Source organism: Penicillium manginii, assembly GCF_028828005.1.
Source record: "Penicillium manginii strain IBT 31320 chromosome Unknown utg000008l:1.0-3226943.0:1.0-3228205.0, whole genome shotgun sequence".
NCBI lineage: Eukaryota > Fungi > Ascomycota > Eurotiomycetes > Eurotiales > Aspergillaceae > Penicillium > Penicillium manginii.
The window spans coordinates 1,749,235-1,763,444 of record NW_026643109.1 but is presented as its reverse complement, the minus strand read 5'-3'; the positions used below and the strand labels follow the sequence as shown (position 1 = coordinate 1,763,444).

Here is a 14,210-nt window from a genome sequence, read left to right as displayed (position 1 = left end):
CCCTACTTATTATTCAACTAACTTTTCATTACCATCAGCAACCTCTTGTCAGTACTCGAAAACAAAAGCTTGAAATGATTTTCCTCCTGTTTCGTTTGGTTAGTGCATGGTTATGTCAACCCCGATCCAGTTCCTGGCCATCTTAATCATTTTGGCTATCGGATTCCCTGTACGTCCATACCACGATCTGAACCCCCCCCTTTTCCCCCGAATATCTGCTAATATACCCAAGGATTGGACCGCCCAGTCGACCTAGTGCGCGACCTCTACGAAGGTCTAATTGAAAATCTAGAGGATGTAAATAATCATCACTACAGAGGCAAAGGTCCTGCGCGCCGGAAGGCGAATGGTACTGTTGTTGAAGAGCAAGCCCCAAGTTAAACCCACATTGGGCGGAATAAGAATCCAGGTAAATGACGACCGGCCCGACTTGTTTGAACTTGTGGTTGATCATTTGCTGACAGTTTCGACTTCTGCATAAGAAAACCATTCAGCTAGAGGCACAAATTCATCGAGAGATTGAGCTGTTCATAAACGAGGTTGAGTATACACGTGAAAATCGACTGTCCTGAGATCTGTGTGCTCAGACGGAGGTAAAGCCAAATTGATCAGAACAACCACTTAACTTCAAAGAGAAGACTCGCTGATACAGGAATTTCCAGAGCGAGGTTTTGAGACATTGGGCTCGTGTTTATTGCGAACAAATCAATCTGTATATCGACCTTGCCGCCCAGCAGTTCAAAATACTCCAGGCCAGCGGGAATTCTTATACTGAAATGCGGCTCGACGACTCCCACGAAACGATGGAGGTCCTCCTCCGACAGGTCGACCTACTACACCGACGGATCAAGATTGTTGGAGAAATGTGATACCATCTGAGATTCGGAATGGCAACTTTGAATTAAGACGAATGTTTATGTTTAGCTAGTATGTCTCCATAGATTTCCTCCTAACCGCTTACCTCGTCTCTTTTATCTATTTCAATCCAATGTAGTCTTTGGGGCAAATCCCGGCAATAGTTCGGCGCGGTGAAATTACGCCCCGGGTCTAAACCGCATTTGGAATGGGACAACACCGTCCGCGAGCCTTTTTTGACGACAGGTCTACACATCACAGAGACTGAGGCCCCCCCGTCGCTCTTATTTGTTGTTTTTAGTTACACTACTAGTTCAGCGACGCTATTATTGTTGTTCCATTAACTCGAAAAACTAGAATTGCAGAACGAAGGCATCTCAATCAGAGCCCCCAGGAGGAGGGGTGAGTGCCTGATAAGAAGATGAAGATAAAGACCCGGCATAATGGCCATCACCAGAGCATTCGCTCTTATCCCCTGCCTCCGAAACAGATTCGATGACAACTCCTGGAAAGAACTTCTTGTCTAACAACCCACTTGTCATTTCTGCCAACTCTCGAACCGAACAACCTCCAAGCAATTGCAGAACTGGTATATCAACCTCCAACTCCTGTGCGAACCAGCGACGCAAGTCCACCGCGATCAACGAGTCGACACCAAGTTCGGTCAGTCGCGTGTCACCGGCGACGCTGCCGTCTCCGACTTCGCCGGGAAGATGCAGACGGTGATGCAACTTGGCTGTGACAACTTCCTCGACAATCTCCCCCACTTGCGTCATTGTGGTTGCGGAAACAAGTCTCTGAGCAAGAGGCATCGCTGTACCCGATGATGCAGAGGGGCCGTCACCTTGGTGATGGTAGCGGATGAAAGGCCAGACTTTGGGGGTGCGGAACCAGAGAATGTCTGGATGCACAGCAGGGTCTTGAATGCGGATACCGCCTAAGACAATGTCATCATCTGCATTGGCTGATCCTAAGCCCGCTGGGTAAGATTCAGACCCACGCCCTGTCAAGATAGCGTGAGCAAAGAGCTCGTGCAAGTCCTGTTCTGACACAGGGTGGTCACCCAGCATGTCAAACATGCGGTTCCAAAATGCGTCGCCTTTGCCAGAAAGATAGCCTATGTCACCAGTTACTTGGGCCGGCTGGACGACACTTGCTACAAGCCCGCGTGATCGACGACGAGCTGCCAGCCCAAGCAGGAAGTTGCTTGCTGCTGTGTATGCAGACTGGCCCAGGTTGCCAATCGTCGCGACAGCACTACCGAAAAGGATGAAGAAATCGAGGGTTGGCTCCTCGCCAAAGATCTCGTCAAGTAAGAGACTGCCCTGCACCTTTGGTGCGAGCTGACCAGCCAAGAGGGGAAGATCTGCATCAACAAAGAGCCGGTCCCAAAGCACCATAGCCCCGTTGACAACACCACCCAGTGGTGGCCAATCCGATTTCAAGCGCTGAGATAGTGAGAAGACTGATGCGCGTTTTGTCACGTCCATGGACATGACTTCGACGCGCGCCCCGGTCGTGTGATAGAGTTCTGCAATCCAAGCCGGGTCGATCTGTGGATTGCGGCTGGTAAGAATAACATTGCGGGCGCCACACGAGATCAGCCACTGGGTAATAGACTGGCCAAGGGCACTGGTCATGCCGACCAAAAGGTATGTTTTCCTGGGGGAAAGACGCACGAGACTGCTCTCTGCCTTTATGTGCGCTTGTACTGATTTGGAAGTGGATGTAGCCCAGTCAACAACCACCAGATCCATCGCAGAGGAAGGAAGGTCAGCAATGGGAACAACCAAAGGAGGCGAGCTGGGAGATTGAGCAACCAGCTGTTCCGCTGTCACGGCAGCTTTACGTAGAGTTTCGATCAATCCCTGTACTTGGATTGCGGATTGAGACACCGATTTTCGGCCACATGTCTCCGTCAAAGTACCAAGGATATGCTCTTTGGAGATACCCGGCGAGCCAACTGCCGATATCAACCGACCAAAAAGACGATCAGCATTAGGATCAAGATTCACGATGTTTGAGACATTCCGCGGGAGTCGACGAGCCAGCGTCCGCAGTGGGTCATTTTCGTGCACGCGAATGCTCCTTCCTGGGCCGATGGACGACATGTTGGTAGTCGTGAAGACAGGTGTGATGGTTTGTGCAGCAGCTTGGATAGCAATAGCACGACGAAGGGTGTCATCATCCGCGCCATGCATCAATACTACGTTGTCACTTGGCTTGAAAAGCGTCGCAGCAAGCAGAGATGAAGCGGTAGCATGCAGATATTCCGATTCTTGCTCCGTAGAAACATGGTCCGGGACCTCCCAAAAACAAGCGGAAGAGATGACACTGGCTAGTCGGTCAGTTAGAGCTACGAGCCTTGTCTTCGTGACTCGATCCTTTCCAAGTACCAATATCAGGTATCCACCACTATTGATGCGAAGTGCGCGAGAGGTAGAATATCGCACATCGATAATGGACTCGTCGATCTTGGTTCGCACTTCGTCGGCAAGACAAAGTCGAAGCTGTCCATCTGGGGCCTGGTCAACAGCGACCACCTCCCTGTGTATATCCTCAATTGACTGGACAACTGGACGACGAGCAGCTGCATATCGGGTGTTCAAGTCATCACTGACATTGATCCGCGGGAATAGGAAGTTGCCATCTCGATCCATTCGCAACTCCAGCTCAGTGCTGTGGAGACAATTGCTGAGTGCAAAGTCATTTACCTGGGTTGTAAAGCCCAAGCGTAAAAGATGCTCTGCTAACATTTTTGGCTGCGCCTTAGCTGGGTCAATGATATTGAGGTACTGGAACATGGCAGGCGCATGCTCGTAGTTCATGCAAGTGAGGAAGCCCTTGCTCAGGCCAAGATGGGGTCTATCTGTCTCAGAACCCCCCTGTCACCCACAGTGTCTTGTCGGCGATTCGCACAAGGGTCTGAAGGCCAGCCAGTCGTGACTCTGTCAAATCCTGGAAGCAGGCTTCTCCGTCTAGATCGACCAGCACCAGCACCACGGCTCGTGGGCCCTCCGCGAGACTGTCGATGGAAGGATAATACTCGATTGTTGCAAAGAACGGGCTGATCAAAGCCGTGATATCTGCTACCCGATCGGATGACCCTCCAACAATTACTCCCCGCTCGAACGGAGGCAGAGTTAGAGATGGAGACAATGGCTTTCGCAAATTGGAAATCTGGTCGTCTACTGCTTGGGCCGCGAAGACCGAGTACATCGTCAGATCACCCGGAGCACGGTCGCTGACCGTTTCAATTCCTCCAAACCCTGTCTCCAGGAGCAAATCATTCCACCGGGAGGCCGAGACCATGGGCCCCCAGGGACGACCGTCTTCATGACCGAGCCACCATCCATCGAAGGCACTCATCAAAAGACCAATACGGATGGTATGAAGATTGGTGATCTCTAGCGCAACCAGATAACCGCCTGGCTTGAGGAGCTTTCGTACATTGCGAAGGGTTTGCTCCAGGGAAGGAGTGGCATGAAGCACGTTGGCGGCGATAATCACATCATACGCATGCTCTTCGAAGCCTTGATCGACTGGGTCTTGGCCAACATCCAGCTTCTGGAAAATGAGGCGGTCGGCATGATCGGGCAATGAATCGAGCGTATCCTCGAAAAATCCAGCGGAGATGTCGGTGAAGGTGTAGGAGTGGTACGCTCTCCCAACATGTCGAAGCACTTCTCGCGTCGCCGAGGCCGTGCCAGCGCCAACTTCGAGAAGTTTCATTCGCGGATAGCGTACAGCGAGATCACCTACCAGCTCTCCGACACGACGATTGACATCTTGAAGTTCCAGTTCATCGCGGTAAAAGCGCGTGAGCAGTTCGTCTTCTCGCAAAGCATCGATCATCTGTGCTTCCCCGTGTAGGAAAGGAATCAAATTCTGGTGGACACGATGCATGATTTGGTCCTCGATGATGGCCCCTGGCAGTGTCCAAGTCGGCTCAAGGTCAGCCAGTCGGTCGCTTAGCCACTCGGTCTTGCATACTGCGTGCCGTCCAACACGTGCTTCTTCCACGAGGTGCTCAATCCAGGCTACTACGCGCTCACGATGCCAGTCAAAGCCTGCGCGAAGGCTTGGAGTGATCTGGTCGAGAAGGTCCTTGAGGACAAGGAAAGCTCGATGCTCATATACCTCTAACCTAGCCATCCACTCCGGGGTCAACTGGGAGTTGGACCGATTGGCATCCAGCTTGAGCGGAGTCCAACGCTGCACCCAGAATACCGGTGGATCGTCGGCTGCAGACGGAGGAGAAAGAGGTGAGACATGTACACCCTCGAAGAAGACTGCGCCTGGTCCATTTATCGCGGTGTATAGCTCCACATCGCCCACCAGGCCGTCTGCTCCGGTACGAGTGACGACAGCCTCGAAGTCTAGTGAGCTACCAGTGAAGGCAACGGGGTTGATGGTGACCGCCTCTATACGCGTTGGGACATGTAGGGCAGTCAAGTACCCCTCCCCCATTGCAGCCAAAAGACCTTGAAGACCGGTATCCAAAACGGCCGGATGGACAAGAAGGCCTTGCAGAGCTGGATTATGCAATTGGCCGGTTGCAATGCCCATTTTGCGAGACAAAGAATGAATGCCCTGGAAATCACCCGTGTATTGGTACCCAATATCGCGGAGCGAGCGGTAATATCCTTCAAGGTCTTCAACACTCGCTAGGGCTGCGTGCGAGGGAGACGCGCGCGCAGGAAGAATATTCTCTTGAGGCTCCCCCCCAAGTCACTCTCACAGCACCTTCTGCACACGTCTTCACGTCCCCCTTTGGAGTAGAAACCTGACAGCGGAAATATCCAACACTAGTGTTGTTCCCAGCCTTTTCCATTCGAGGCACATCGAATAGTATCTCGATTTCATCTCGCTCGTCCTGGAAAGACAGCGCTTGTCCGATGACCAACCTCTCGATTTGGACCAGCTGAAGTGACATGTGCTTTTCTGTGGCCAGTATCCGAACCGCCTCGAGTGCCATTGAGATGTAAGCGGTAGCAGGGACAATGATTTGGCCCTGAACACGGTGACCATCTAACCACGACACGCGACTGGGAGAGAGATTCTGTGCCCATCGAAGCTCACCGTCACCCAGATCCTCACTAAGTGAGCCAAGGAGAGGATGCGGACTGTTACGCTTGTGTAGCCAGCCGTTGGCCTTGCGAGTCTCGTAGCCATACTCCGTGCGATGGTCAAATGGATACAAGGGCAATCCGGCAACCACCGAGAGAGGTACCTGAGGATGAAGGACAGCCATGTATTGGCGAGGGTTGATGGCCTGGGGACCAATTTGTGCCCAGATTTCTCCGATGGCACCTGCCATAGACTCAAGAGCCCCCACGCCGCGGGCAGATACCCCCGTATAGGGGACCTGGGTTGACTCCAAACCAGCGATTGTTTGCAAAGAAGGCCCCTTGAGCGCGGGATGGGGCCCAATTTCAACAATTAATGATGGTTTTGTCGCGGAAATAGCGGCAGTCAAGGCTTGGGAGAAAAGTACAGGACTTGTCAAATTCTCCACCCAGTACTCTCCAGTAATGTCTTGCATGACAGTCGTGCCATCGACTGGTTGTCCTCCATGCACACTCGAATACCAGGTGGTAGATGTCGGGGCTTGAACTTGAATGTTACAACTTCTAAGCCCATCGAGGTATGGTTGTGCGCATGCCTGCATGTGATGTGAATGATATGCAGTACTCACGCGTAGAAGCCGACAAAAGACGCCGCGATCTTTCAGCTGCTGATCAGCAAGCAAAATTGCCTCACGGTCACCAGAAAGAGTGACACTCTCTGGCGAATTGGATGCTGCAACATTTATTTGCCCGGAGGACAAAGAGGAGACCTCCTTACACAACAAAGTTGCCTCATTCATAGAAAGGCCAACTGCTAACATGGCACCTTCGCGTTGGTATCCCGAGTTTGAACAGAATACGCCACGCAAATATGCAACCCGGATGGCGTCGGCAGCTGTAAGATATCCGGCCGCGAATGCTGCAGCGATTTCGCCTGAAGAGTGTCCCACCACTGCATCCAGATGAACGTTCAATTCCCAGAGTAATTTTATCCAAATTATCTGCATGGCGGTGCAGAGAGTCTGCGAGAAAAGTGCATCCTGCAGACGCGAAGTCTCGGTGCCGGCAGCTAGCTCTTCGAACAGCGAGAACTTGGGTCGATAAGGCTCTGGGAGCGTGTCAAGCGATTCTTGCAGTTCACTCAACCACACTTGGACAGTACTGGATGTGGTGATCAGATTGAATCCCATTTGTGCCCACTGGGCTCCCTGACCAGTGAAGACCCCCAAAATATGCTTGCGAGTGTTTGCACGGGATCGTGAAATAATTGTGGACGCATGGCCCGCCTTTCGTAAAGCGAGCTCTGCTTCGATAACCTTCTGAAGTTGTGGAAGATCTTGGGCCCAGAGAATCACACGATGCGTTAGAGCAGTGCGACGCTCAAGCAGTGTCCATGCAAGGTCGTGAATACTGACATCTGGACAGAGGTGCATATAGTGGGAATATTGCTCTAGAACGGCACCGAGAGTGTAATCTGATTCGGCGGAGAAGACAATTGGCAGACATGCTTCTTGAGACCCGAGGTTCATTTCTACACTGCTGACACTTCTGGGGCTCTCGTATCCCTCCAAAATGACGTGGGCATTTGTTCCTCCGAATCCAAAGGAATTCACCGACACGCGACGCGGGACGCCCGGGGCCAAAGTCGGCCATTCAAGAACGTCCACCGGCACTCGCAGCTGTCGCGCATATGGCTCCAAATCAGGATTCAATGAATCAAACAGCAGATTCGGTGTAATAATGCCACGTTGAATGGACTGGGATGCCTTGATGATACCCGCTAAACCGGCAGTACCTTCAGCGTGTCCGACGACAGTTTTGATCGACCCAACGTGCAGCACACTGTCGTTTTCGTCCGAATCAAAGAATGCTTGGTGAAGGGCCGAAGCCTCCTGTGGATCACCCGCCAACGTACCAGTACCGTGAGCTTCGACATACTGCGGCCTGTCTTCTGGCCGTTGTGGATCCAGACCTGCTTGGGCGTAGGTGGACTGAATGAGCTTCAGCTGCGCTGCACTTGACGGCATGGTGAAACCCATACTGCGACCATCGTGATTGACTCCAGTAGCACGAATGACACATTCAATGGGGTCCCCGTCGGCAATGGCATCAGACAGTCGTTTCATGAGCACAGAGGCGACGCCTTCGCCACGAGCATATCCATCAGCCTTGGCATCCCACATTCGACCGCGGCTGTTGGGGGACAGCATTTGCAAATTGGAGGCGGCAATATACATCGAAGGTGACAACATCAGATTTGCACCCAGAGCCGCTACCAAGGAGCAATCTCCCCGATTGAGTGCCGTGACAGCCTCATGAAGGGCTACCATACTTGCCGAGCAAGCAGTGTCGATGGACATCGATGGACCTTGCCAGTCAAAGAAATAAGAAATGCGATTGGCCAAGTTGTTCCGTGCAACTCCAACACTGCCGTACTGTGGTGCAGAGCACGAAACACTGAAGATGCCTTCCCAATCGGAATTCATCACTCCACAGTATACACCCGTTGAGGATCCACGAAGCGTATCAAGACGCTGACCCGCCGTCTCCAGAGACTCATACACAACCTCTAGTAGCATGCGCTGCTGTGGATCTAGAGCCAATGCCTCAGTTGCAGATATATTAAAGAAAGGGGCGTCGAAAGCCCTGACGTTGTCAGAGAGAAAGTACCCTTCCCGGGCATTGGTTGTACTGGGATTCGAGCCCTCGGGATCATAGAAGGCATTGATATTGAATCGATCGGCCGGTGGTTGTGAAGCCACGTCTCTCGGGTTCTCCAGGAGTTCCCATAGTTTCGATGGGCTCGAAGAGGAACCGGCAAATCGACATGCCGTGCTAATAATGGCAACGGGCTCCATGGAGGGCATGTTTGACTGCCCTTCTTGAGGAGTTATATGATAAAAAAGGTATTTGTACAGGTGTGAATGATCAAAAAATTTGCTAATGGGAGTATAGAACGAGCAATATGATTTCTTTCCACTGTCTCGGGAGCAGCTGCTATTTGACTTCACACAAACTAGTCCGCCCCCATCGCTCTATCCCAGAAGAGTAATCCCTTTCGATGAGTAAAAATATCACTCACAATTCACACTTATCACGGAAGATTGGGGTCCATGCAACGTGATTTGCATGTACCACGTCAACGATCCTCAAAGTGGATAATGTCTCTATAGTGCGTTATCAGGCAAGCCACTCCAGGTGTCATTTTACCCCTCATGCTTCAGCTCGCCGGGCTATTACCTCTTTGGCTCTCGTGAATATTGTCTAGATGCATCTGAGGCATTTTCAGTGTCCCGCGAGATGCGCCTACAGGAAGCCTTGCCCAACCTTCGGCCGAGGAACGGAGAGCTGTGGCTACAAATTGAGCCCCAGTAGGCCCTCTGTCTAGTTTCCTCTTTCTCTATCACCCGATTGACCTTCATCTTTGACTTTGAAGTTCCCAATTTCTCTGTCTACCTGTCCAATTGTCTCACTGTTTCTTCACAATGGCTTCATACCATCTTTCTGATGCTGAAGGCCGCGACAATTACTACAATCCTGCTCTTCTTTGGTGGTATGATTTCTGGGTGCACTGGGTCAGCGCACTGTTTGCCTGGAAATGTTCATCCAGGGGTATTCTCCTCCCGTTCTTCCAAGCCAACATTGGAGAGCGCCACTGCGATGTCGGTGTTGGCACAGGTTACTATCTCCGTGCTGTCCGGCAACGCCGACCTGCTTGGCCGGAGCAGAATCTGACACTTATCGATTTCCACATGCGATGTTTGAGAAAGGCTGCCAAGCGAGTGGGGATCCCTGAAAAGACGGAATGTATATTGGCCAATATACTTGAGCCAATCAATCTCAAGCCCCCGCAGCAATTCGACTCTATTTCGCTGATGTATGTGCTGCACTGCCTACCCGGAACATCCAAGGATAAGGCTTGCGTGTTCAAAAACTTGAAGCCGCTTCTCAAGGATGATGGAACCTTATTTGGTTCGACATTGTTGTGCCGAGGGATTCGACAAAACTGGTTTAGCTGGTTCTTGCAGCGAATCTACAATTCCATTGACATGTTCCAAAACCGGGAGGATTACGCGGAAGACTTTGTCGAGGCCCTGAAAACCGAGTTTGAGGAAGTGGAGACGGTCATCATTGGCACAGTACTGATGTTCAAGGCGCGAAAGCCTCGTCGTAAGGAAGGATTGTAGGATGCGTGATGCGGGGAGAGGAGAAGGGCTGGGAATTATGGTGCTAGGGTAATATGGCATACTAGTATGTAGTAAGCGGCAGGAAGGCTACCTTAGAGTTAGCAAATGGCATGGATATTTAAAGACTTTTTGTTTCTCAATCTTTCAGGCCTTTATTTATTGCTTCATCATCCACTTCTCCAACTACTATTTTGTATCAGCTGATTGGCCCCTCCTCTCCAATGGCGTTCTCGGCTTTATACTTCCTTCCGCTCCTGTCTATCCTTGCTTTGGATGCGATTTATGGTTTTGGCTATCGGAATGGCTTCCTCGAGCTCATGGCTAGTGACTATCGAGCTCGTAGGCTGTCCGAGACCACCGAACCGCTCCAGGGTAATATGACGCATACGGGGTTCGATGAACTACTCGGCAATCTGATCGTGTTCTACTGGCCGGTGATCAACGGGAACCATCCCGCTCTCAGCCTTCAGGCGTTCTACTTCTCTGGCCCAATTGTAGCCGCATGGACGATAATACAGGTCGAATCATGGCGGGATTCGTCTCGTGCGAGATGGCTACTTTCGTGAGTTTCTCATCTATCTCTACACTCCCCTTCGTGTCTGCAAGGTGATCTCATGCAACTATTCTAGCCCCACGTTTTGGGCCCTACTCTCTCAAGTCATTGCAATCGGCGCCATTGTACCTCTGTGGTGTACTATCCACCTGTGGTTGCACCCGGCACCACGGACTCTCTCAGCCTCCGGCGCGCACGCCGTGAAACTGCTGCCGGTTTGTATGATTCTGGGTTTCGGGGTTCCCACTTCGGCCATGATCTTGCCCGAACGGTGGCACTCGCAAATATTCACTAAACAGACAGCTATTGCTGTATGGCAGCTCTGGCCTCTGTACGTGTCAGGTCTCCACCTGGTTCTGCGCTCGACAACAAGCGAAGGCACCTCGTCACGCCAAGCATCTCGGCATGCATACATATTTGCATTTGTTATCGCCGCGATATCTCATCTCGTTAGTTGGACTTTAGCTCTCGGGCTCATCCCGGCGAATCTCTTAGCAGATATCTCGCCGTGGGGGCCCAACGGTCATGAAGTGCAGGTGGCGTCCATGGCCGAAGGCGCGCTATGGTTTTTGCAGTGGGACCACTTGACAGGGATGAGTGGCCTCTTGCTCTGGGCATTGCATATGCACTTGCAAGGGCCAGGGAAAGGAAGCGTTCGGACTGGTTGCTGGCTAGCGCTGAAAATTGGAGCTCTTTGTTTGGTTTCAGGCCCCTGTGGCGCGACGATCGGACTCCTGATGCAACTATCCGTCGGGTGAACCCTTCCGAGGGGGCCACTGACTGTCTTTGTTTCGACTCCCCTCGACAACTTGGCCCCTCGAGCGTTTTGACTTTTTTTTTTGACTTTCGTCTTGCTGTTGCTACTTTTTGTCCTTCACGTCGCTCCTTTCTGGTATTTTCTCGTTGTGCTTTTGGCCCCAGTCAGTTCAGTCACTCAAGGCTTCTGTTTACAGCTTCCAACGTTTGTGTGTTTTAATGCAGCCACTCGTTTGCTGGTCTTTCGGTTCATCTTAAAATTCATACAGAATGGAAAACACTACCAGCGAGCCTCCTCCGGAGAAAGATGCTACGGCGCCTGATGATAACCAGGAAAGTACAACTCAATATGTGACCGGCGTCAAGCTCGTTGCGATTATTTCGGCCGTAACCCTAGTTTACTTCCTGATTCTCTTGGATATGTCCATTATCGTCACAGTATGACTGATCTCCAGTCTATCGTTAGCTCTTTATCTCTGACCACCCTCCATGGGCCTAGGCTATACCCCGAATCACGACGCATTTCCACTCTCTCGCTGATGTGGGCTGGTATGGAAGTTCCTATCAGCTGGCCTCGTGAGTCTACCCCAACCTTCTGTGGCCTGAAGGGCGGTTACAGACTGACCGTTTCCGATACTTTTCAGGGCTTCTTTACAACCACTGGCAGGAAAGGTCTACTCCAACTTCTCGGCCAAGATCACCTTCCTTTGCTTCTTTGCGGTGTTTGAATTCGGCTCACTCCTATGTGCGGTCTCGGTGTCGTCGAAAATGCTCATCATCAGCCGTGCGGTCGCGGGAATCGGCTCGGCTGGATTGATTAACGGTACGCTGACTATTTTGTCGGCCTGCATGCCGTTGGAAAAGAGACCAAGTGCGTTCATACCCCATTAACTAAAGAAAGTTCTATAAGGTCGATGACTGACTGGTATCACTCTAGCGGCGTTTGGTATCATGATGGGCTGTATGCATTCTCGATCGCCGCCCAATTGACACAGCTGACCAAACAGTTGGCCAACTTGGCATCATTATCGGACCTTTGCTTGGGGGTGCATTCACGGAATACGTCTCGTGGCGATGGTGTAAGTCACGGTCTCCCATCATCACTGTATACAACACGTCTCACTGATATTCAAGGCTTCTATATCAACCTTCCGGTCGGTGCCCTCGTCGCAGCTCTCCTCGTCTTTACTCGTATCCCTGCCGCCGTCAAACCCCGCGATGTGACAATATGGGTGGCTATCAAGAAACGGTTCGATCTGATCGGGTTTGCTCTATTGCTTCCAGCGTGCGTGATGTTTTTTTTAGCTCTTGATTACGCCGGTCACCAGTTTGAATGGAACAGCCCAACCATCATCGGTCTCTTCTGTGGTGCCGGCGTGACTTTCATTCTCTTCGTCGTGTGGGAGTTTACCATGGGCGGCGAAGAAGCTATGGTCCCATACTCAATGATCCGTATCCGTGCCGTCTGGTCAAGCTGCCTGGTGATGCTTTTCTTCTTTGGAATGCTTGAATTGGCGTCCTATTACATGCCGATTTATTTCCAGTCTGTCAACAATGCAACGCCGCTCCTGAGCGGTGTTTACATGCTGCCCAGTATCATCAGCCAGTTGATCTCGACTGTGGTGGGTGGAGCGCTTGGTATGTGAAAGGCAGTGAGAATAGTCTTGATTTGCAGTACTAACTGGGTACTAGTCTCGCGCGTGGGCTACTACCTCCCTTTCATCATTATCTCTGGTGCCCTGTCGTCCATCGGTAATGGGCTGATGGGTACTCTGAATGCCCACAGCTCAGCCGGTCACTGGATCGGGTATCAAGTACTCCTTGGTTTCGGTCGAGGGCTAGGCTTTCAGATCGCCGTGATCGCCGTCCAGAGTTCACTCTCTGCCGAACTTGTACCCGTCTCCATGGCCCTTATTTCCTTCTCCCAGACTCTTGGTGGCGCCATTTTCCTGGCTATGGGTGAAACACTCTTGACCAATAGCCTCAAGTCAAACCTGCCAAAGCTGGCACCTGAAGTCGACCCTAACGCTGTGGTTGATGCCGGAGCGACGGCTATTCGCGATGTAGTCAAAGACCCCGTCCAATTGGAAGGAGTGATTGAATCGTACGCGAAAGCCGTCAATGTGATATTCTACGTGGCGGCAGGCTCAGCCGCTCTAGTGGTTTTCTTGTCATGGGGGATGGGGTGGAAAGACATTCGCAAAAAGGAGGATTCTCCTCGGGAAACCGAACAGTCCGCTCCGAGTCCGTCGGTGGCGTAGGCTGCAGCACCGGCATCTTGGCCATATTTTTGTTTGTCTAGTTTTAGTTCAGCTATACAGTACTTTTGACATCTCAAGAATCGCCTATCTCTACTTAATCTGTTCATTCCATACAAATCCCGGGAAATATATGCAAATATTTCGAAATTGGGCCCCAAAATCCCTGTCCGGAGAAAATACCACGCATATGCCACAAACCCCCTCCAACGGAGTCCGAAAATCAGGCATTCAAACGCATGATATTACCCCAAAAGGAAAGATCATTAAGTAAATTGTCGCAGCGCCGAGCAATATACTTCGTACATATGGATGCAGTTTCTCCAACACAGCCTTGAAGGATTGAATCCTTTAAACCTTAAGCAGCCACAACGTTAGTCTCAAGCAGCGATCCGGCTGCCTTGCTGTGGGGCGTCGATCTATACCCACAAGCCCTCCCTGGTCAATTTTGCAATGTGGTGGGCCCTATCGTGTTACACTGCATTGCATCCTCGTGCAGGAAAATCATGCGCCGAGCATGTTTGCTGCGGGT

At 51.4% G+C, this 14,210-nt stretch overlaps 4 protein-coding genes across 4 annotated transcripts; 3 read left to right on the top strand and 1 right to left on the bottom strand.

Annotated features, from left to right (window-relative positions):
- Positions 1–1,232: 1,232 nt before the first annotated feature.
- On the bottom strand, positions 1,233–8,791 carry pyr2 (non-reducing polyketide synthase pyr2; the record flags this gene model as incomplete). The annotated part of the gene is made up of 3 exons (XM_057107957.1): positions 1,233–3,720; positions 3,752–5,522; positions 5,602–8,791. 3 exons carry the CDS (start codon positions 8,789–8,791, stop codon positions 1,233–1,235), a joined length of 7,449 nt encoding a protein of 2,482 aa, XP_056955335.1.
- Positions 8,792–9,409: 618 nt separating this feature from the next.
- On the top strand, positions 9,410–10,111 carry N7533_011306 (class I SAM-dependent methyltransferase; the record flags this gene model as incomplete). Its single annotated transcript, XM_057107956.1, has 1 exon — positions 9,410–10,111. One exon carries the CDS (start codon positions 9,410–9,412, stop codon positions 10,109–10,111), a length of 702 nt encoding a protein of 233 aa, XP_056955334.1.
- A 221-nt stretch (positions 10,112–10,332) lies between these two features.
- N7533_011305 (uncharacterized protein) lies at positions 10,333–11,422 on the top strand (the record flags this gene model as incomplete). The annotated part of the gene is made up of 2 exons (XM_057107955.1): positions 10,333–10,673; positions 10,741–11,422. The coding sequence occupies 2 exons, from the start codon at positions 10,333–10,335 to the stop codon at positions 11,420–11,422; spliced, it is 1,023 nt and encodes a 340-aa protein (XP_056955333.1).
- A 268-nt stretch (positions 11,423–11,690) lies between these two features.
- Positions 11,691–13,681, top strand: N7533_011304 (MDR family MFS transporter; the record flags this gene model as incomplete). The annotated part of the gene is made up of 7 exons (XM_057107954.1): positions 11,691–11,858; positions 11,920–11,996; positions 12,065–12,243; positions 12,358–12,381; positions 12,428–12,499; positions 12,555–13,058; positions 13,113–13,681. The coding sequence occupies 7 exons, from the start codon at positions 11,691–11,693 to the stop codon at positions 13,679–13,681; spliced, it is 1,593 nt and encodes a 530-aa protein (XP_056955332.1).
- Positions 13,682–14,210: the final 529 nt, after the last annotated feature.